This window comes from Tachysurus fulvidraco, chromosome 22 (assembly GCF_022655615.1).
Source record: "Tachysurus fulvidraco isolate hzauxx_2018 chromosome 22, HZAU_PFXX_2.0, whole genome shotgun sequence".
NCBI lineage: Eukaryota > Metazoa > Chordata > Actinopteri > Siluriformes > Bagridae > Tachysurus > Tachysurus fulvidraco.
In genome coordinates this window covers 16,062,186-16,083,930 of record NC_062539.1, presented here as the reverse complement: position 1 = coordinate 16,083,930, position 21,745 = coordinate 16,062,186, and the positions used below count along the sequence as shown (strand labels likewise).

The 21,745-nt window shown below is 42.7% G+C and overlaps 1 protein-coding gene across 4 annotated transcripts in view; it reads right to left on the bottom strand.

The window, feature by feature from the left end:
* Positions 1-4,533: 4,533 nt before the first annotated feature.
* Positions 4,534-21,745, bottom strand: part of cux1b (cut-like homeobox 1b) — a 137,285-nt gene continuing 120,073 nt past the window's right edge. For 3 of the 4 annotated variants that reach the window (XM_047806611.1, XM_047806612.1, XM_047806613.1), the window contains 2 exons: positions 20,034-20,304; positions 9,695-19,706 (listed from right to left, as the gene is read on the bottom strand). In XM_047806611.1, coding sequence (XP_047662567.1) covers positions 19,268-19,706; positions 20,034-20,304 — 710 coding nt within the window. In that variant the 3' untranslated portion in view covers positions 9,695-19,267. Of the gene's footprint in view, positions 5,269-6,115; positions 6,181-6,544; positions 6,626-6,967; positions 7,025-7,124; positions 7,209-8,243; positions 8,361-8,561; positions 8,672-8,785; positions 8,853-8,959; positions 9,097-9,694; positions 19,707-20,033; positions 20,305-21,745 lie in introns of those variants that run through there. The other variant, XM_047806614.1, reaches the window with a different exon arrangement.

The following is a 21,745-nucleotide window of genomic DNA, read 5'->3' as shown; positions in this document are numbered from 1 at the left end:
ACACACACACACACACACACACACACACACACACACACACACACACACACACACACACACACACAGTCCTCTATCCGCCCTCTAAATGAGAGCTAAGAGATGAGCTGCATACTCACAACTTACTCCTAATTTATTTAATCATCCTCCTCCTCTTCATCCTCCTCCACTTTCACTGCACTAGACCCAGAAATTCTCGAGGGATTCAAATAATATTATTTTTTATTTACTTATGAAATTTCTTTCTTTAATTATCAAAAATGTTAATTATGTCTTCAAAATATGGTTTTCTTTAGCTATATAATTGATTTATTTATATGGATTTATTTTGAGTTATTTTTTATTTTGAATTAAATTTTTCCATTTGTATTTGATTCATTTAGAGATCGAATCTTTTCTAATTTAGAATTTAATCTGTACTTAAACATCTTTCCAGATCTGAGAAAACATTAAATCAACTGTTTACAGCTAAGTCCACGTAATCCATCTACATCACCTCACACACCACATCAGAAAGCTTGAAATGTCAAGTGTGTGTCACACACACACACACACACACACACACACACACACACAGGTGGAGGATGGAGCTGTTAGAAAAGTAAAGAGCTTTATGAGGGTTTTAACACTGGTGGTCGCTCTGAGCCTGGGGAGGACGAGCCTCTGATTGGCTTAACAGGATCACGTGATCTAATGACTCATCTGCACTTTGTCTTCCAGCATCACACAGAGGACAGTGATGGGAAGCGCTGTTGCCAAGACAACCGGTCCAAGCAGGGGTCAACGAGAACCTGGGGGTTTCCTGAAAGAGGGCGATAATATTTCACCTCCAAAAAGGAAATAGAGAAGCAGACAGAGTAAAGATAAATTATAGAAAACACACACACACACACACAGTAAATGAAATGTCTTCAAAAAACTCATTAACTGACACAGTAACCCATTTTGTTTATTCCTCACTCCTTTATTCTACGTTCGCTTTCGCAGTCACGGCTTATGATTGAATCTCAGAGCTTTCGCTCGTTCATCTACAGACCGAAGTAGAAAGAAATCAGCCTTAGCTTCATATCACACTTTTACATTCTGTGTATTTTTACTTACAGCCACCGGTGGTGCTGTTGTGCTTCCGATCAAACAGGAAACACACTATAAAGGTGGAACGTCTACATTACATACTGTATATCAATCCTTTTTAAACCGTTACCAGAAAATTGGACTTCTGTCATTGTACAGATTATCTCTGTACTCCGTAACGTTACAGTTTCACTTCGGTGGAATTAAGAGGATGAATCCTGTCCCAGTACGACAACGATCCTGTGCACAAAGTACAGAACTCCATGAAGACGTGATGTGTTAATGTTGGACTGGAAGGACTCGAGTGTCCTGAACTGAGCCCTGACTCTGACTCAACCTCAAATGAACACCTTCAGTATAAACTGGAACACAGACTTCGCTCCAGACCTCCTCACCATCATCATCATTAGTGCCTGATCTCACTAATGCTCCTGGTGTTCTTTTATCCACAAAACTATCCATTGATCAAATGAGTTCAGCCACTAAAATGCCTACAAAAAAAACCCCAAACAAATGCTTCCACTTCCTGTGCTGTGTGTAGGCGTGCTTCAGCTAATCATGCTAATTCACACCCCCAGAGCGCTAACAGATCAGATCGTTGACAGGCCGGGTTTTAAAAGCATGGCCTCATCTGCAGCTCGTCTCCATTTCCCGCATTTACAACCCAGTCCGTCTCCCACAGGTTAACAAAACGACTCGGGGCTAATTGTGGTAAACGGGATAACAGAGAAGAGTGTGTGTGTGTGTGTGAGAGAGAGAGAGAGAGACAGTGTGAGTGGGTTTACTTGAACAGGAGAGTGCCTTCGTTACTCTTTAATGAAAGTGTAAAAGCTCAGGATGACGATGCGCATTAAAAGGCGACTACATGAATTATTCAGCCGTGTCTAAAGAGCTCCCGCTGCTCCAGAATCCCCCCCCCCCACCCAGTGCAGCACCACAACACAACACAACACCGTAAAGGACACACTTCCTCTTCATCACAAGCTCACGTCACCAACAACGAACACAACCTTTTGGTAGCGAGTTATGATGTCGTGTGGTTGTTTTTTTTCTTGAAAACTGCCGTCCGGACTTTAAACCTGAAAGCGTTCATCGATACAAACAGATAAACAATTTGAGTTCTGTTTTCTTTGTTAAGAAGGAAAAATTTTATTGGTTTTATTAATAGGATTAGATTCTGATCGGTTAGTCTTTGTGAACGAGATGTTAGTAAATCACCAGCAGGATCAGGATCAATTTTCCAGAGATGCCAATCAACCTACCATGCATGTCTTTGGACCGGGGGAGGAAACCGGAGTACCCGGAGGAAACCCCCGAGGCACGGGGAGAACATGCAAACTCCACACACACAAGGTGGAGGCGGGAATCGAACCCCCAACCCTGGAGGTGTGAGGCGAACGTGCTAACCACTAAGCCACGTTGTCCCCCTGTCAGAGCGCCTTTTCAAGAGAATTAATCAATAGAATCAATTAAAGCACCTCTCTCTCTCTCTCTCTCTCTCTCTGTAGAAAGAGCAAGACTAAGACAAAGAACTTCTTTATATCCAAGAAATGTTTTATTGATTATAAAATCATGATACAATTTTTTTTTCCTTTTAGAATTCCTGTCCTTTAAAAAAAAAAAAAATTATTATGAACCCTACAAGGTTCGGCCTCAAACACAAACCTCAGCACGAACACTGATTCATTCCTGTTAAAGCGCAGCTGTGAAGGCATTACTGTAGTCCATCATCTACAAACAAGACCTTTGTGAAATGCCGCATGAAACATCTCGAGGAAAGACGGCGTGATCCCACAGAGCGTCTCGTGACGCACGGACATCAAACAAACCGTATTTGGAGCGTTCCTAGAGCCGCTCTGGAGGACGAGGAACTTGAGCGTTAGACATGTTAGTAAACATCAGTATGAGTTTATATGGACCTGATTCTCCTGAAACGTGATATTCCTTAGAAGTAACTCCACATGTCTGATATATTAATGCTGCTCAGACACACTCTCCCAGTTTAAATGTAGATTAAAGACATATGACTTTACCAGGACATACACATGATACATCCTATAACTGTGTGATCCTGTAGATCTGATCACATGCACATTATTAACTAGTGCTGGTTAATATTATAAACAGCTCATACACTAATTTCTCTCCTCTTGCTTCTCTTTTTCTTCCCATCCCGAGGCATCCAGAGATCGTACAGAACCAGCTCCGGTCGTGTTCGGTGTCATGAAGATGTCAGACCTTCAGTGAGAAGAGACCAACCCTGTGAGGATCCTGAGGCATCTATAGATGTTCCAGCTCCAGTTGGATTCCACTTCATGAAGATTTCAGACGTTTAAAGAGAAGATACCGACTCCGTGTGGTGTTTAAGGACAACGACCTCCTCATCAATACACGATTCTCAGACTGTATCTGACTGTAGAAAGGACATTATTCATAATAACACTCTCTGGTGTTTATAACAGTTTATAATCACACCCTTCAGTGTCACCCAAATGAGGATGAGGTTCCCCTTTGAGTCTGGTTCCTCTCGAGGTTTCTTCGTCTTCCATCTAAGGGAGTTTTTCCTCACCACAGTCACCTCAGTCTTGTTCATTAGGGATAAATACATTTAAATACAAGTCTAATATTAATCATGAACTTTTAAGTAATAAAATAATAAACTAGGTACTAGTTGTGCTGCTATAGGACAATCAGTGACGGGTCACATACACATACATATACATAGTGATGAATGAATGACACCTTAAAAACTGGATACTTTAAAAATGAAAAACTGTCTTATAAATGATTCCTTTAAAAGACCCCTTTAAAGCCAACTCATTTCACATTTTACTGTCTGTCTCACTCTCTCTCTCTCTCTTGGTCTGTCTCTGTCTCTCTCTCTCTTGGTCTCTCTCTCTCTTGGTCTATCTCTCTCTCGGTCTCTCTCTCTCTCTCCGTGTCAGTTTCTCTCTCTGTCTGTCTCTCGATCTGTCTCTCTCTCTCCCTCGGTCTGTCTCTCTCTCTCTGTCTCTCTCTGTCTGTCTCTCTCTCTCCCTCGGTCTGTCTCTCTCTCTCTCTCTCGGTCTCTCTCTCTCTCTCTCTCTCTCGTTCTGTCTCTGTCTGTCTCTCGGTCCGTCTGTCTCTCTCTCGGTTTGTCTGTCTGTCTGTCTCTCTGTCTGTCTCTCAGTCCGTCTGTCTCTCTCTCTCGGCCTGTCTGTCTCTCTCTCTGTCTCATTTTAGGAGACACTTTTATCCTAAACGACTAACAACCGATTGAGGCATTTGCTCATTTGAGAGGCCAAAGGCCACATAAATAATAAATAAATAACATACTGCTGCTTTAATATCGATTTAAGATGGAGAGATGAAGACTATAGAACGTATAGAAATAAATCATCTACTTATACTTAATCCACTAACCAGCAAAGCTTTAATAAATCATAATAAATGAATAAATACATAACCACGATCGACCCGTCGTAGATGCTTGGAAGTATTTTATTGCGTTAATAAGAGAAAAAACAAATAGAGGAAATGTATTACGCTCACATCTGGTTACACGATTCAGATCATAACTTGATGTAATGTGTGGAACAAAACAGGAGAGAGATCTTCAGCTATCTCCGATCTCTAATCTTACTGCTCAAATAACCAAAGTTCAGTTTGTCCAGTTTACAGACAGACCCTCAATCCCAGGTATAACTTTCCACAACTCTAATCATATTTATTCATTTCTACATTACTACATAAACCCAGACCCTGAAAATCACTGAAATTATTTAGGGGGGGGGGGATCACCAACTAATCATTAACAGTGTCTAAAGAAATCAAAGAAGAAAGAAGGAAGAATAATTCAGAAATAAACTTGTCCCTAAAATGAGAGCAGAATGTTTTCTTTGATTAGATTTATGAATCAGCTGCATGCTCACAAACGCTCCGTTATACTGATTTATACTCTATAATGACGAATAGAAGTGCGCCCTCTAGCGGCTGTAATCAGGATCTACACTCTGATTTGAATTATTTAAGCCTTTGCGTGTGAATAGCGTTGATTTAGGATACAAGGTACTAAGTCGAAGTTACAGTAATATATTAAAGCGATAGAGTAAAGAAACCATGAAGACCGTCAGCTTTAAACGTCACGCTTCTTTTGTTTACTGCCACATATCCCCGTTTTCGCCGTTCTCGTGGAAACGGTGCAGATGGTCCGAGTACCTGAAAGGTGAAGGGAAAGAGAGAAAGAGTTTATATCAGAGATCACGATGACTAAAGCGTGTGACGGAGATGTCAGGGAGAAATTTCCTGTATTTTTGTTTCTTTAATGCTTATTCAATATGGAATCTGTTCAGCACTCCAAGTGCAACTCCTGTGGCAGTGATGAAGGAGAAGACGAGTGAGAGAGAGACAGAGAGAAAGAGAGAGAGGGAGACAGAGAGAGAGAGACAGAGAGAGAAAGAGATAGAGAGAGAGACGGAGAGAGAGAGAGAAAGAGAGAGACAGAGAAGGAGAGAGAGACAGAGAAAGAGAGCAAAAGAGAGAGAAAGAGAGAGACGGAGAGAGACAGAGAGAGAAAAGAGAGAGACAGAGTGAGAGAGAGACAAACACACAGAGAGAGATAAAGACAGAGAGAGACAGACACAGAGAGAGAGAGATAGAGACAGAGAGCGAAAGAGAGCGAAAGAGAGAGAGAGAGAGAGAGAAAGAGAGAGAGAGAGAGAAAGAGACAGACAGAGAGAAAGAGACAGAGAAAGAGAGACAGAGAGAGACAGAGACAAACACACAGAGAGAGATAAAGACAGAGAGAGACAGACAGAGAGAGAGAGAGATAGAGACACAGAGATAGAGAGACAGAGAAAGAGAGCGAAAGAGAGAGATAGAGACAGAGAGAGACAGAGACACAAAGAGAGAAAGAGAGAGAGAAAGAGACAGAGAGATAGAGACAGAGAGAGAGACAGACACACACACACAGAGAGAGAGAGACAGAGACACACAGAGAGAGAGAGACAGAGAGAGACACAGACACAGAGAGAGAGAGAGAGAGAGAGCGAGAGAGAGCACTCACTTCTTAGCACAGTACGCAGCACAGTCACGCCCAATGCTCTCACTCCAGGCTGTTTTATAAAGCACCTGAAACATTAATATTACCAGATCATTATATTACAGTTATATAATAACATGAAACTCCCGGTCATATACAGTTTGTCCATTTAAGAATGATTAGCAGGCTGGCAAAATATCGTGAGGAGAAGGAGGTTCATCTTGTAGCAGTAAGATCTAAAAAACTAGATTTTTAAAAACCTATCACTTCTTATACAGGAAAGAAAACCAAACAAAACCAGACGCTCCATTTCAGGTACACAATATTGCCAGCTAGCATATTTAATGCGTTTCTAGCTAACGTTCGCTAGCACGCTTCTAGTTTTTGTCTCTTCGCTGTCTGACAAAACATCATCTTTATCCTGCTCCTAATAACAGATGCATTGCTCGTTACCAGAAACACCAGGCAGTGGAGGAAGAGGGTGTAGAAGAAAGCGATGGTTCTGGCCATTTTGTTGGACAGGATGACACGACCCTGTAATACAGACACACCGAATCTGTAAGTGTTTATGTTCGTATGAAAATGTACGTTAAAGGGAAAATGTTTGTGTACAAATGAATGAGTGAAAAGACTTTAAATATGCTTCATTATAACATTTATGGATAGAACAGAACTGCCATCAGACATCAGTTAGAAGCAGCAGGGTTGCCAGATCTCAGCACGGGTCAAAGGCATGAAGCCGAGGTCGGGGTGGTGGTGATGTCATGCTGGTATGTTAGAACGTCACCTCTGGGGGGCATGTGGACTGAAAAACAACTGCAGTGTGTGTGTGTGTGTGTGTGTGTGTGTGTGTGTGTGTGTGTGTGAGGAACACACCAAGCTAAGGGTAGCCTTGTCCCATGGGCTGAGACTTAGATATCGTCTCTGGCGCTCCTGAGAACAAAAATTTGGAGAGGATGAGATCTCACGTAAAGCTTTACTCTGTAGTGATGTCAGTTAAACACGTCAGTGATCAGCCTGAGTCTCGTCTCACCTTCTTGCTGAAGGAGGCAAAGGGGTCGAGCCTCTCCTCGTACTGTGAAGAGTAGCGCATCACGGTGTCATCACTGCCTCCACTCTAAACACACACACAATATCAGCGTCAGTGAACTTAGCCTGTAATAACAGTGTGATGTTATGTAGATTTTACACATAAAGCACATGTGTCCTCTGTAGCACATTAAGCTATTAACAAAGGCTTTTTTTTTTTAATAGGGAATCGTTACACGCTCATGGTGCCATTTTTCCTCTTCATACATCAGTTGACAAACGGTCATAATTGTGTAGTGTGAATCGTATCTCTGTGTGTGAATCGTATCTCTGTGTGTGAATCGTATCTCTGTGTGTGAATCGTATCTCTGTGTGTGAATCGTATCTCTGTGTGTGAATCGTATCTCTGTGTGTGAATCGCATCTCTGTGTGTGAATCGCATCTCTGTGTGTGAATCGTATCTCTGTGTGTGAATCAGATCTCTCTGTGTGTGAATCAGATCTCTGTGTGTGTGAATCAGATCTCTGTGTGTGTGTGAATCAGATCTCTGTGTGTGTGAATCAGATCTCTGTGTGTGTGAATCAGATCTCTGTGTGTGTGAATCATATCTCTGTGTGTGTGAATCAGATCTCTGTGTGTGTGAATCAGATCTCTGTGTGTGTGAATCATATCTCTGTGTGTGTGAATCATATCTCTGTGTGTGTGAATCATATCTCTGTGTGTGTGAATCATATCTCTGTGTGTGTGAATCATATCTCTGTGTGTGTGAATCATATCTCTGTGTGTGTGAATCATATCTCTGTGTGTGTGAATCATATCTCTGTGTGTGTGAATCATATCTCTCTGTGTGAATCATATCATTGTGTGTGAATCCTATCTCTCTGTGTGAATCAGATCTCTGTGTGTGTGAATCAGATCTCTGTGTGTGTGAATCAGATCTCTCTGTGTGTGTGAATCAGATCTCTCTGTGTGTGTGAATCAGATCTCTCTGTGTGAATCGGATCTCTGTGTATGAATCATATCTCTGTATGAATCATATCTCTTTGTGTGAGTCATACATCTGACCCAGTGAAAGAAACTGTGGATGTAGTGAGATGTCAGAGCTGCAGGTCTGAGGACTCACTCTGGTTGGGTAACTCTGCAGGAACTTGATCTTCTCATACAGCTTGATGTTGTCAGCACGTAGACTGTCCAGCTCTGACTGCAGAACCTGCAGAGTCTGCTGCAGAGAACGGTTCTCCTGAGAGACCGAGAGAAATGGCATGAGGTGAGAGAGAGAGAGAGATAGAGGGAGAGAGAGAGAGAGAGTGAGAGAGCGCACAAAGAAAATAAACATAGTAAGAGATAAATATTTACAGAGAAACAAAAAAGGGAACAAGGGCACGAGTAAGCTTAGGCAAGTGAGCTTGGGGAACAAGGGCACGAGTGTAAGGACACTTACAGTCTCCAGTTCCTGGTTGCGAGCTCGGAATCTCTCTCTTTGGCTGGAGATGATGGACAGCAGAGAGTCCATCTGACCCTGAGGCAGCTCAGACTGAGAGACACCTAATCCTACACACACACACACACACACACACACACACACACACACACACACACACACACACAGGTTTACAGACTGTCCCAGCTTCATGTGGTACACAGTATATAATTTGTGTGCATTACCTGTAAACAGAGCCGTAGCCTCTTTAATAGGCTCAGGGATTCGGTCCATGGCGCTCAGGTCCGCCCCCTAGAGGACACAAATCTCAAGCGTTAGCACTCAGTCGCGTGAACGTCGAGTTTCATGTCATAGCGATCTCTCTTTGTGTGCTGGAGTCTCTACTGTGTGTGGTGTACCTCAGCTTCAGGGCGTGACAGGGAGGACATGGCCTGGATGGTGCTCAGGTCATGCTCCAGTTTGAAGATGAGCTCCTTCTGCTCGGCACTGGTCTTTACGGCAGCTGAAAACTCCACCTGAAGCGCAGCGTAGCGTCCTGTCTCACACACACACACACACACACACACACATTAAACTGTGCCACAAACATCACATCATCAAAGAACTCTCAAGAGACTTAAAATTCTATTCACTTATTATAAATTTTTACTCAAACCATTTTCTGGTATCCGTAAACAGATGAACTTACCTGTGGTGAGGATGTATATTTAACGATCGATCACTTGGGAAAAGAGATGGAACAGGTTCGGCTGTGCCGATATATTACCCAAGGAGACACCAAACTTTATTAACTCCATGTTACGGCTTTGTTGTGTCATTAGCACGGTTTATTCACAGGGAAAGCTACGAGTTCTCGCCCAGAACATAAACCCCATAGTGTGGTGTGTTAAGCGTAAAGCAGAAGGTTCCCGGAAATGACGTCTCGTTACCGTGACGACACCGTTATACTGTAACGAAACCGGGTGTAATTTCTGTCCCAGAAAGATGTAAACAGACGCTTTAAAAAATACAAACTGCTATAGGACACCGTCTAAATCATGCGAGTCACCAAATTTGTGTCCTCGTACTTAAAAAAAAAAAAAAAAGTGTGCGTCGGAGTCGAGGATAAATAAAGGGACGGACCACAAGCCATCTGTGTTTGTATAAAAGATATTTACTTCAATTATCACACCTAGGGTGCTAGTGAATAATCATAATCATAGTAACAATAATAATAATAATACATTGTGAAGATTTCTTACAGTGATATTGCTTCTCCATATTGTATAAGGGACTGTCTTACAGTGCTGAGAACAGACTACATGACACTAAAAAAAAAAACAACAAAAAAAAAAAAACAGGAAAGAAAGAAAGAAAAAAAAAAACTAACACAAAGATCAGAGGAAAACAAACGTGAAATTAAACCCCGGACCTACCGTGAGGCTGGGAGGTGAGCAGATAGATAGAGAGATAGAGAGAGAGAGGGAGAGGGAGAGAGAGGGAGAGAGAGGAGAAAGGCAGTACAAGTATAAAACGCTCATGCAGACTGAAGTGACGAGGTCACACTGAAACACACACACAAGGTGGAGTTCGGGAAGATCGCTTAGTCTTTTTAAATCTCACAATGACTTCAAGGATGGTGATTCAGTGGGTCTACGTTCAGAGGCATGATGGGATTGCTTTGCAGAATCGCGCTATTCGGGTGTATGGCACCATGTCTAGTGGAAAAGTGTGAGGAAGGAAAAAACACTCAAACATCAATCACTTGTATAAAAAACAAACCAAAAAAAAAACCAAAAAAAAAACAGAGAAACTGAAAGTCAGTGAGCATGTTGAACACACACACACACACACACACACACACACACACACACACACACACACACACACACACACACACACACACACACACACACACACACACACACACCCTAAAACTTAGTACTGACTTATGAGTCTGGGGCGTGTGTGTGTGTGTGTGTGTGTGTATACCCAAACTGGAGCCAGACAAATCTCATCTGCGGTCACACTCTCCTAAATACAAACCTCAGAATGACTGGTGTTTAGTCAAGATAAGCACTAACCAGAGAACGAGAGAGAGAGAGAGAGAGAGAGAGAGAGAGAGAGAGAGAGAGAGAGAGAGAGAGAGAGAGAGAGAGAGAGAAAGCAAAATTCCAATAAACACAAAAGTATATACACACACTCCATACAAAACCACGTCAAGACACACACACCTCAACAGAGTCTCAGGGAACGTCTGACATAATCTTAGTATTTGGCATGATCCGTATTCGTCCCACACACACACACACACACACACACACACACACACACACAAAGTCGTCTGGCCTTCGGAGCGTTTCTCTCGAAAGTCCTCTCGAAATATCATCTGATAAAGTTTGTACATCTTCTTACACATACTATACATAGAAAGTATTCGTGTTCTTCGTTGTTTTTTTTTGTATTTTTTTTAATCGTTATTTTTGTCGTTTATTATTTGGACTGTGTGTTTACATCTTAAACCCGTTCGTAGTGAGTGCTTATCAAACGCTAGTGGACAAAATACAACTTTTTTCCCTCCTGTATGTAATACACCATGTACACGAGGGAGCTTTGAGGCCTCTGGCACTTTTAAGGCAGGGTGTGGGTGTGGCCCCAAATCCCCGCCCCCCCCCTCTTTTTTTTTTTTTGTTTGTTTATGTGTCAGTCCTGATATAATCCCACCCCGGATATTAAAGTAGTGTCCCAGCTTTCCAAAGCTTCAAGCTGGAAAAGCGTCCTTTAGAAAAAAAAGACTAGAAATCTGGCAGGGTGGCTTGAAGTAGTAAAGTGATCAAAGAGTGTGAAGAGCCACAAAACGGCCGATAAGTAGAGTTTTTTTATTGATTTTTTTTTTTTTTAAATACAAATGACTAAGTGTAATCTCTGAAACAACTTCTTACAAAATGCTTTTGTAACCCGGATTAAGATTACGACAGATGATTTAAACGAATCGTCAAATCGACGTGGAAAGAAAAAAAAACGTCATGACTCCTGTTAGCAGCAAAGACTACGATTCCCATCGACCCCACGGTCCGAGCCGACTGTAGCGAACGGATTGGGATTTTTTCTCTTTCTTCTTCTTCTTATTTATTTATTTATTTATTTATTCACCAAGAACTTGCTCGCCCTCTAGACGTTCGAGATTTGGGACGATGGACAGATTCATGACACTTAAATCGACACGTCAGTTCTAAAGCTTTCGTTAAAATAAAAACGAACAAAAAAAAAAGCGAGAGCCGTTCGCTTCTACGCCGTCGCGCTTTATAATGCTTTAAAATAAACGTCATAGGAAACAAACTTACAAAATCCATAAACATAAAAACTCTGACCGGCTACACGACTGACGCCGTGTCGGCGTCCCAGTGATTCCGCTCAGTTCAGAAGAATCCACTTCATATCCGCTACAGGACGACAGAGGCTCGTCGGTCCTGATAAAGAGGCCGGTGTCGTCCTGTGCACGTCCGCTACCATCGAAACACACGCGATACGACACCGAGGAGTAACGGCTGGACACACGGTACGATATGTCTCGGTAAAACCTGTACAACGTTTTGCATGGTGGTGTAATAGAATATCTGATTTACTTCGGTACAAAAATAACAGTTCAATCTGCAATTCACAAAATCCGCTCGTAAGAAAGTCACAATTCTCTGTTGAGGCCAACGCGATGAAGACGACGGGAGGCGGACCTGATGCTCTGAAATAAAGTCACGGTCGGGTCGGCGTGTAACGACAGAGTGCGAGTGATGTCCGTTCTTCTCCATTTATGGACGGCGTTCGCATTTAGGTTCCTGAATTTTGAAGGAAATTTGCACGTATTCTACCTGTTCAAAACAGGGATGCATCGGTACGGAGACTGATATCCTCTGTACTGTAACTGTGGCTAATTAATCGTACTCAAAGCTGAAGATTTTGTCTCGAGAGAACTTGCGAATGGATTTTTTTTTTAATGAAAACGATCAACACAAACTTGCAGGATCATCACATGTACAGTAGCTGTCACGCAGTCTACGTACGATGGCGATAATCTGATAAAACCTCTTTGATACAGAGCGTGAGCGGCTGAGCAGGATCGCTGATGGTTAAAAACGCCTGTGTGCACAGAACAGTTCAATTCAGCGAGCACCGAACCCCGAGCACCGAACCCCGAGCACTGAACCCCGAGCACTGAGCCTTCTTTCACATGTTACCGACACTGATGCTGCCTTCACTCGCCCGAGTCTCCAGTCGCGGTACTGTGACGTGGCCGGCATGCGTCGCCATGGTAATAACGTTTATCGGCGTGTTGCTGATAAAATCAACCGTCACCGAGTCGCTCCATGTTTGCATAAAGTTTCTCAATTTAGTCGCTCTGATCAACACACTTACGACCAGTCACTGAAATCAGCTCTCACTGAAAACGAATGAATGCCGGTCGCTTTCTGCCCGTTCGTGTGAACGCAGCATGACGATCTCCGTCATTACAAAGTGGGTTCAATAAAATGTCACGTGACTTCGACTGCTTAACACTAAGTATCAGTGCTAACAGTCTGAAAAACAGTATCGATGCATCCCTGTGTGTGAGTAGATATCTATCACGCTTTGTGATTACACGCCTGTCTTCGAGCACCTAAAACAAAATAAAAGCCTTTTAGCAAAAATGACTCCGTAATGAAGTCACTCGTGTCTCGGTTTCTCCGTCCTCAGAGTCAGAGACTTGTTTTTTTTTTCTTTCTCGAGCGGTGAGATCCACGCACTGAGAACCAGGCTTTCCAAGATCTTCCCTGGATTATTCAGAACCTCCTCGGGAACGGATCGGCGCTTTACGTAAAGAACGAAACGGAAGAAAGAAACTAAACGAACGGAGACTAACAGCAGTCGGGTCGTGAGCGAAAGGATCGGGGTTCTTCGATACGGAGCTTCACCGTTGAATCTTTTGAGGTCTTAAAGCGATTGTGTTAAAATCGGTTGATTTGAAGTGGAACGAAACGAACAAACGAATTCAACTGTATGTCTTTGTTTTCGCCTGAGCTCAAGTTAAGGGGGGAATAAAACAGATGGAACGGGGAGGAGGCGATACGTGATTAAGGAACGATGTAAAACAGAAAAAAAAAAAAAAATAACTTTGTTGACCTGATAGATGCACTCGCATGCACACAATAACCCGTTTTAGTACAGTATTTGGTTTCTTTAAAAACAGCTGCTGTAAAGGATTCTCTCTCTCTCTCTCTCTCTCACTTCCCCGAACAATTACTGAACAGCAGATGAAATCGTGGGTCTGAATTCTTCATCGGATCATGTAACAGACACGTAAAAGAAGAAAAAGAGCAGGACGACACGTTAAAAACAAAACAAATCTAAAAACAACAACAAAACCACAAAAACTTCAACACGGGTCCATTCAAGTCACGTAACTCAGTGTTCTCATCAGTGTATGAATAACTTCGCATAAGAGACAAAACTAAATATCTTCCACTGACCAGTCAGTACAAAACACGCCACACGCACCGGTGAACGAACGAACGAAAAAAAACAAAACGAAGGGAAAAAGAAATAAAAATAAATAAATCAGCCTCGAGCACCAAGAGAAAGGAGATCCATCCGTGTCAAATCAAACCATACATAATTCAGTAAATCTGCGAAACCTGGAGGATTTAATCAGACGTGTGAAAGCCCTGAAGGATGTAAAAACGTGTGGGGCTGCTGAAAGCTTTCTGACGAGTCCGATACGTTAAAGACTGAAGAGAAGAACTTGGCGTTCGTGCGTTTGAGGACGGACGGGTTTTATTTTTCCGTTTAAAAAAAAAAAGCGATTGTGGGGGAAAAAAAAAAAAAAAAGAAGAGCAGGGATGAGTACCGAGCTCGAGTTCTCGAGAGTTTAGTGTTCAGACTTTTATTATTTTTTTTAATGCAATTTGATCTGGATTAACGACGCGGCATCTTTTATTCTATAAACGGTTGTAAAAACCTGGAACGGTCGTCTTAGTGTTTTGTAGTGATACGGAAACTTCCTCGTAAACGACTATCTCACGAGGTGAGAAGGCACTCGACACGTGAGGGGAGAATCTCGGACTCGACGTGTCTAAGCAACGACGTAAAAAAAAAAAAGAATGATGAAAAACGAGGTCTGGTTTTTGCCCCCGCCGATCCGATCCTGAAGCGGTGTACGATTGTGCTTTGTCAGTGATCGGCCACAGGGTCTTACTGTGCAATCTGGAAGTGCTTTAGCTACAAATCTAACATCAGGGTAAATGAAAGTTGTGAAATAGGCGAGTGCTTTAACTCTGGAACTCGAAAGGCGATGAGAAATTTGTGTGGATTTGGGTTTAAAACCTTTTAGATTTATAGTTCCGATATGACGGTAATTGCATTACCAGCTTTAAATGAATAGGAGATTCAAATAAAGATGCACTGGGTGCAGAAAAAGATTGAGTTTTATTTATTCATTTTTGCAAAACGCAAATCGCAGTGTGCTGCTTTAAGTGCTTGCCAAGACGATTCATTGAACCTGTAAAGGGCTTTTGCGAAGTTTGCGATAATCTCGACGGCAGTTACGGCTCGGAAACTTTCCTCGGTTCCGCAGACGTTTTTTTTTTTCTGTTTCTCTCCTTTTGACCTCGGTCTTTGTGCTTTGAAAGCGGGACGCAGTGCGGTCGAAGGCCAAACGTCACCCGGCTGAAAAGAAGTGAGATGAAATGATATGGATAAGTGCAAACGATCCCTAGGACTTAGCTGTGAGCTCAGTATTCACGCCGCTGCATTCGGGGTGGGGTGGGGGTGGGGGTGGGGGGGGGGGGCTCGGGGGGCTCAATAAAGAGCTCAATAGCTCGGATATTAGAGCTGTCTGAGTGAATTCTGCTCTTAATTCTACTCTTTTAGATAAAATAAAAATAATAATAAAACTAATCCTGATTAAACCTTTAAAATTCCACATTTTACTTTGTCATAATTTTTTTTATTTAGCTAATTTTACTGCCAATTACAAAAAAAAAAAAAAAAAAGTCAGTGACCTCGATGTTATGTTTCGAAATGATATGCAGAAATTCTACATTTCCAACATTTCCATCTGGCTTTGATTTAATTTTATATTCGTTGTCCGAATGCGAACGTTTGTGGTTATACGCACGTCCGAGTGCGGAACGATAACCTTATTATACGTAAACCGATAAAACCCGTCACAAACTTACAGTTCCGTCCATTACGTTGCTTAGCAACCGAAGCCTACAGTTAACAGTCTATGTTGCATGAAAGAAGACGGGATAATCATTTATCGGGGTTTAATATTAAAAAAAAGAAATCGCTAAATTAATGTAATTGACCACTAGAGGGCATCCTTAACATCTCTCCATGTGATAAAACCCACTATAGAACCTGCTCTGGAGCTTTAATTCATTCATCGCTGTAACCGTGCTATAGTGAGGACAGATCTGAGGATATAAAACCTTACTGTTGAGAAATAAATCCTGAGCTTTTTTTTTTATACGAATTATAATTTCTTTTTTAACGCGCTGAAACGCTGCAAAGTTTCGCTTTAACTGCGATCGTACTGATGATGACGACGTGAGTCCAAAAAAACAAACAAACAAACAAACAAACAAAAAAAAAAAGCACGAACACCAAGTTCTCCTTAAACCTCAATTACAATGTAGACGAACCTTAATGCTGTAATAGTGCAGAAATTTAACAGAATGAAGTGTGTGGGTGGGAAAAAAAACACGCCGTCAACCAAAACAACCAGCGTACGAAGATCCAAGCGCGCGCGCGAACACACACACACACACACACACACACACACACACACACACACACACACACACACACACACACACACACACACACACACACACAGCGATCATCTGCAGTGTCCCGAACACAACATTTAAGGGAAATCCACACTCTCTGAAGCGCAGAGATAGAAACGCCAGTGTACACAGGGCCTGAGAGGTACGAAACACGCTCACTAAAGTAATAATAATAAAAAAAAAAAATAAAAAAAAAAGAGAGACAGGATTCCCAGACACGTCAAATATTATCAGAGGATACGAAAGAGACACGATGCTTCGTACTACGTGAGAAAGAGTAAAAGAGTAACGACAAATCAAACGTACGATAAAAAGTGAACGGCTTTTAGTCAGCCATTAAATGCCGCCGTGATCGTTTTTTTTTTAAGTGACATCGTTAGAATTCCAAAGTAACATAAACGAGTTCAAATAATCTGCAGAATTCATTAATATACAACGTAACGAGAACTAAATCTTGTAAATATTACCCAATACTGCCGGCAGTCTAAAATCAGTCTAAAAATTATAAGACAGACAGAAAAATAAACACAACAAACAAACAAACAAAATAAAAAATAAACGACTCGCCCTCTTATAAACCGAAACTCAATAAAAAAACGGACAGATTCATATAAACAGAAACAAAGCACCTATAAATAAGCCGAATAAACTCGCAACTCTATATGACGCTTAAGGATATGGCGATAAAATCGTTTACAAAAAACAAACAAACAAAACAAACAAACAAATTAAATCCACTACTTCATTAGAAGCCTATTAATGCTAATGATTGGTTATAACATGACAGCTTATGATAATGAGGGAGGAAGTGGGGCAGTTGTGCACTCTACATGAGTGTGTGTGTGTGTGTGTAATATGTACAACCTGATCTCGTACACAAGCTGACACACACGTACACACAGACGTACAGAAGGGAGGCAGTGGATTATAACAGGCACTGAGAGCATGTTCGGGGTCCGAGAGGACGGCGGTGTCTGTACACACGGCGCCTCGTCATTATGGGCTACCTCCAGTTTAAAAAAGAGAGAGAGAGAGAGAGAGAGAGAGAGAGAGAGAGAGAGAGAGAGAGAGAGAGAGGAAAACCAAAATAAAATAAAAAGAAATACACGCCAGTATGCTTCACAGATACCAAATGAGGAGTTTTTCCCTAACAGAAATTTGGTTGGAGCACGATCACTATTATTATTATTATTATTATAATATATTCCTATATTTTAAGCGAGGAAGAAATGCATCTGGTTAAGAAATATGAAGCAACACTTTGGTATCACGTTACTTGGTGCTCGCGCGTGTGCTCGGTTCCAACGCTGACAAACCTAACAGTACTTCTTTTTAACCAAGGTACCTTTTAGAGACTTGATAATGGAGGAGGAAGGAGGAGGAGGAGGGGAAAAAAAAAAGAAATTAGGAGTCGAGTTCACCTTAAAATAAATCCCTCGAAATCACACACACACACACACACGCGCGCGCACACACACACACACACACGCCTGGATCACGGCCGAATCGTGGGGTGCGTTTTCTTTTTTGTTTCGTTTGTTTTTGGTTTTAAAGTGAACTGTGCATCTCGTGGCGACGTCAGAGGAAAAACTAAAACCCACCCCGAAGACTTAACAGTACCACTCGTGTCTAATGAGTACAGAACTACAACCCCACAGTCCTCTAGTCCTCCGTCCTGCAACAGATGCCAACGTTTTTTTTTTGTTTGTGTTTTTTTTTTTATATATAATCGAGCAGAGCCTTATTAAGCGTCTAGACCAGATGTTATAATCTCTGCTTCGTTTGATCTTTTTACGTGTCTTGAAACGTTATAACGTGGCGTGAAGCGTGCATAAAGATGCTATGTGCGCCGTTAGAGCTCTACGTGACGAACTGGCAGTCAGCTACCACGATGTGTTCTCGCGTCTGTCCGTTTGTTTGTTTGTTTTTTTCTTCTTTAAACCTTGCACCTTTTTTTGATGTACAAAAATTGTGATTTTTTTTCTATCCAAAGTTTTAAAACTTTTTTGTTTTTTTTCCCTTTAAGTTAATTCTCCCTTCCAAAAAAGTGAGTATTTTTTTGTATCACTTTTTTGTCCTTTAGAGTCAATAGACTGTGCAATCTCTTAGTGGCAACCAAATTGCTATATATGTGTGTGTGTGTGTGTGTGTGTGTGTGTGTGTGTGTATACATATATATCCTGTATATATATGTGTGTGTGTAAAAAAGACCTTGTTCTTCATCAGAGGACTTCCTGTTGAAAAAAAAAGGTGAAGAAATGCAGGAGGTCCTCAGCCATTAGATGGCGCTTGTGGAGGGAGAGACAGGAAATGTGAGGATGAACTTCCTAAACCTTTCCTTCAGTAACTGTCTTTTTTTTTTTGTTCTCAATCCTCTTGTTTTTCAGCCAGACATTATGGAGTAGGTTAAAAATATTACACACACACGTCGATTACAAAAAAAAAAAAAAAAAAAAAAAAATAGAGAGACATAAAAATAAAAAATAAGTGTAACAGTAACTCAAATCAACAGTGTGAAGAATCAGAGCTCGGAGTCTGTGTGCACTTTTCAGGCGAGTGTGCTGATCCTCTCCTTGAAGTGTGCCTTTTGAAGGAAAGAGCCCTAGATGAGAGAGCGAGGCAGCTTAATGCTGAGTTTTGGGGTGGTTTATTTGGGCGCCGTGGCCGGCCGACGGACGGCTAAGTGCTTCATCTCGGTACAAGAATCCGGAACGATCCGCTTCCTCTTCTTACACGCACTACTGCACTTATTCACTTCTTTCTCCTTTTTCATAAAATAAAAGTCTCATGGCCGCACTTGACTTTGGCTATGCCCTCGGGAGGTAAGTGTCTCCTCCTAGGTCTGATTGGGGGTAGTGGGGAGGGTGAGTGTGTGGGTGTGTGGGTGTGGACGCTAGCGAGGACTCAGAACTCCCATTCGGACGGCTCCTCTTTGCTGGCGGCTTTCTCCAGCCGGTGGATAATGTTATTGAGGTTGGCGGCTTTCTTTTTACGCAGGCTGTTGTCCTTGGGGTTACGCGAAAAGCCGAACAGGCCGAGGGCCGAGGTGCCGCCCTGGTGCCCGCTGGTGCCAGGTCCTTCGGTGGCTGAGGTAGTGGGGGGTCTCGGGGTCGGCGAGTTAGACGGAGTGGGCTCCTTGGGCATGTCCTCGGGACCGGAGGTGGGCTTTTCTTCGCCGGGGGCATCGTGTCTGCCTTCGGCTGTGCCATCTGAATCCGTGCCGTCGCAACCATCACTTCCTTTTCCTGCCTGGACTGAAGGTGAGCCGCCCTCACCTGCTGAAGCCGAGCCTGAGCCTGCTGCCTGAATCTCCTCGATAAAGAGCTCTCGGCGAATACGAGACCTAGAGGGAGAGAGAGAGAGAGAATGAGAGAGAGAGAATAAGTGAGAGGGAGAGAATGAGTGAGAGAGGGAGAGAGAGAGAATGAGTGAGAGAGGGAGAGAGAGAATGAGAGAGAGAATGAATGAGAGAGAGAGAGAATGAATGAGAGAGAGAGAGAGAATTAGAGGAATTCCTCATGTTTTATTGTTTTATGCTTCCTAAGTTTTTGTAACTGTTGTTCAGGATCATATATAAATCGAGCAAGTTTCACAAATTCATGACCGATGAAACAAAACTCTGTATTAAGACACGGACTGATGTAACTTAATAAGGTGCTTCAGAAGGTACCTGTAGTTGTGGAACCAGTTGATGACGGTGCTGGTTTTGAGGTTGAGCTGGGTTGCCAGTTCCTCAATGGTTTTGGGAGAGGGGTAGGGCTTCTGCTGGTAGGCCCTCTTCAGTGCCTCCTTTTCCTCAGGAGCCAGAACCACCCGGGGCTTCTTCAGATGCTGCTGAGGGTGGTGCTGGGGGCTGGTGCCTGGGCCGAAGTCTGCCCCCATCAGGCCAGTCTCCACCGGCTGGGTATCGCTAACCGAACTGTGGCGTCGCTTCATGTATGCTGTGAAAACAGGGAGCGTCGGTCAGAACAAGTCGGGTCGCTTACACAATCATGCATAGAAATTTGGGGTCTGGAGTTGTGTTTATCCTGCTGCCATAGCAACGAAAACATTACCAATGAATCATCCCCTTTAGAGCAGATGACGGAATCTACAGACGGACGTAAACGAGCCCGTGCTTCAGGTGCAGTCCATAAATTAAAGAGCACCACCAGGTGTCAGCATTGCACCGGACCTATAAAGCACGCGCTTCAGAAAGTCCGTCGGGATAAAAGCTCACATCATTTATTTTGATTATGACGACATGCTTTCCATATTGGAGGAACGTTTTTAAAATTTACTGCTCGACTGAGATTCATAATTCATAAATCTAGCTCTATGCTGATGGGCAAAGTGCAGCCAATAAAATAAATAAATTAAAAAAAAACAGAACTGGAGACTAACGGCCCGATGAAATCATGTTTTAATGACGTAAACATCTGCGGTCGATTCTCTGGGTTATTACAGTGAATTCAGCTTGTTGAGGATAATGTTAGGCATAAATAAATCCAGTGTTGTATGCACGCACACACACACACACACACACACACACACACACACACACACACACACACACACACACACACACACACACAAACACACAAACACACACAAACACACACAGTAATAATATCAGCACTAGAGTTAAAGGCACGGCTTTTGCTTCAAGCCTGGTTCTGTATTCTGTAAACTCTCTCAGTTTAACTTTGTAGAGGTCACAAGCCTGAAGCGCAGCTCTAACTGGAGCTGCTGGAGGGGTCGCGATTGCTCATCACTATGCCATCGGGCTGTTTTATTGAGCAGGGGTCACTCTGTGAACTTCTTTCGCTCTTGCTCATCTCTGGGATGGTATCTGAGGTCACGGGTCTATCGCTGTTTATATCAGGGCAGTTTAGGGAGACATCTAGTTCAACACGTATCTGACACTGAAGGGGCATGTACAAACATACACTGGGTTCTGAAGTGTGTGTGTGTGTGTGTGGTGTGTGTGTCTGTGTGTGTGTGTGGGAATGTGTGTGTGTGCGACGAGCTGCCATGCCAGGAAAGAGAGCAGTGATGCCAGAAAGAAGCGTTAAACAGGCCTAATCACTCCAAGAATGTTCACTTAGCTTTACTTCAGGCTGAGAGAGAGAGAAAGAGGGAGAGAGAGAGAGAGGGAGGGGGAGTAAGAGAAAAAGAGAGGGAGAGTAAGAGTGAGAGAGAAAGAGGACGATGATGAGCACACAGGACTGAATAAGAGAGGCCATGGCCTGTCACATATAATGAAAAGAGTGGCACAGTGGTGCCTGATGAGGGCTGACAGCACAGAGGGGATGACTCCCTGAGGAGGAGTGAGAGAGAGAGAGAGAGAGAGAGAGAGAGAGAGAAAGAGAGAGAGAGTAGAATAGTTGAGGAGAAACTGAT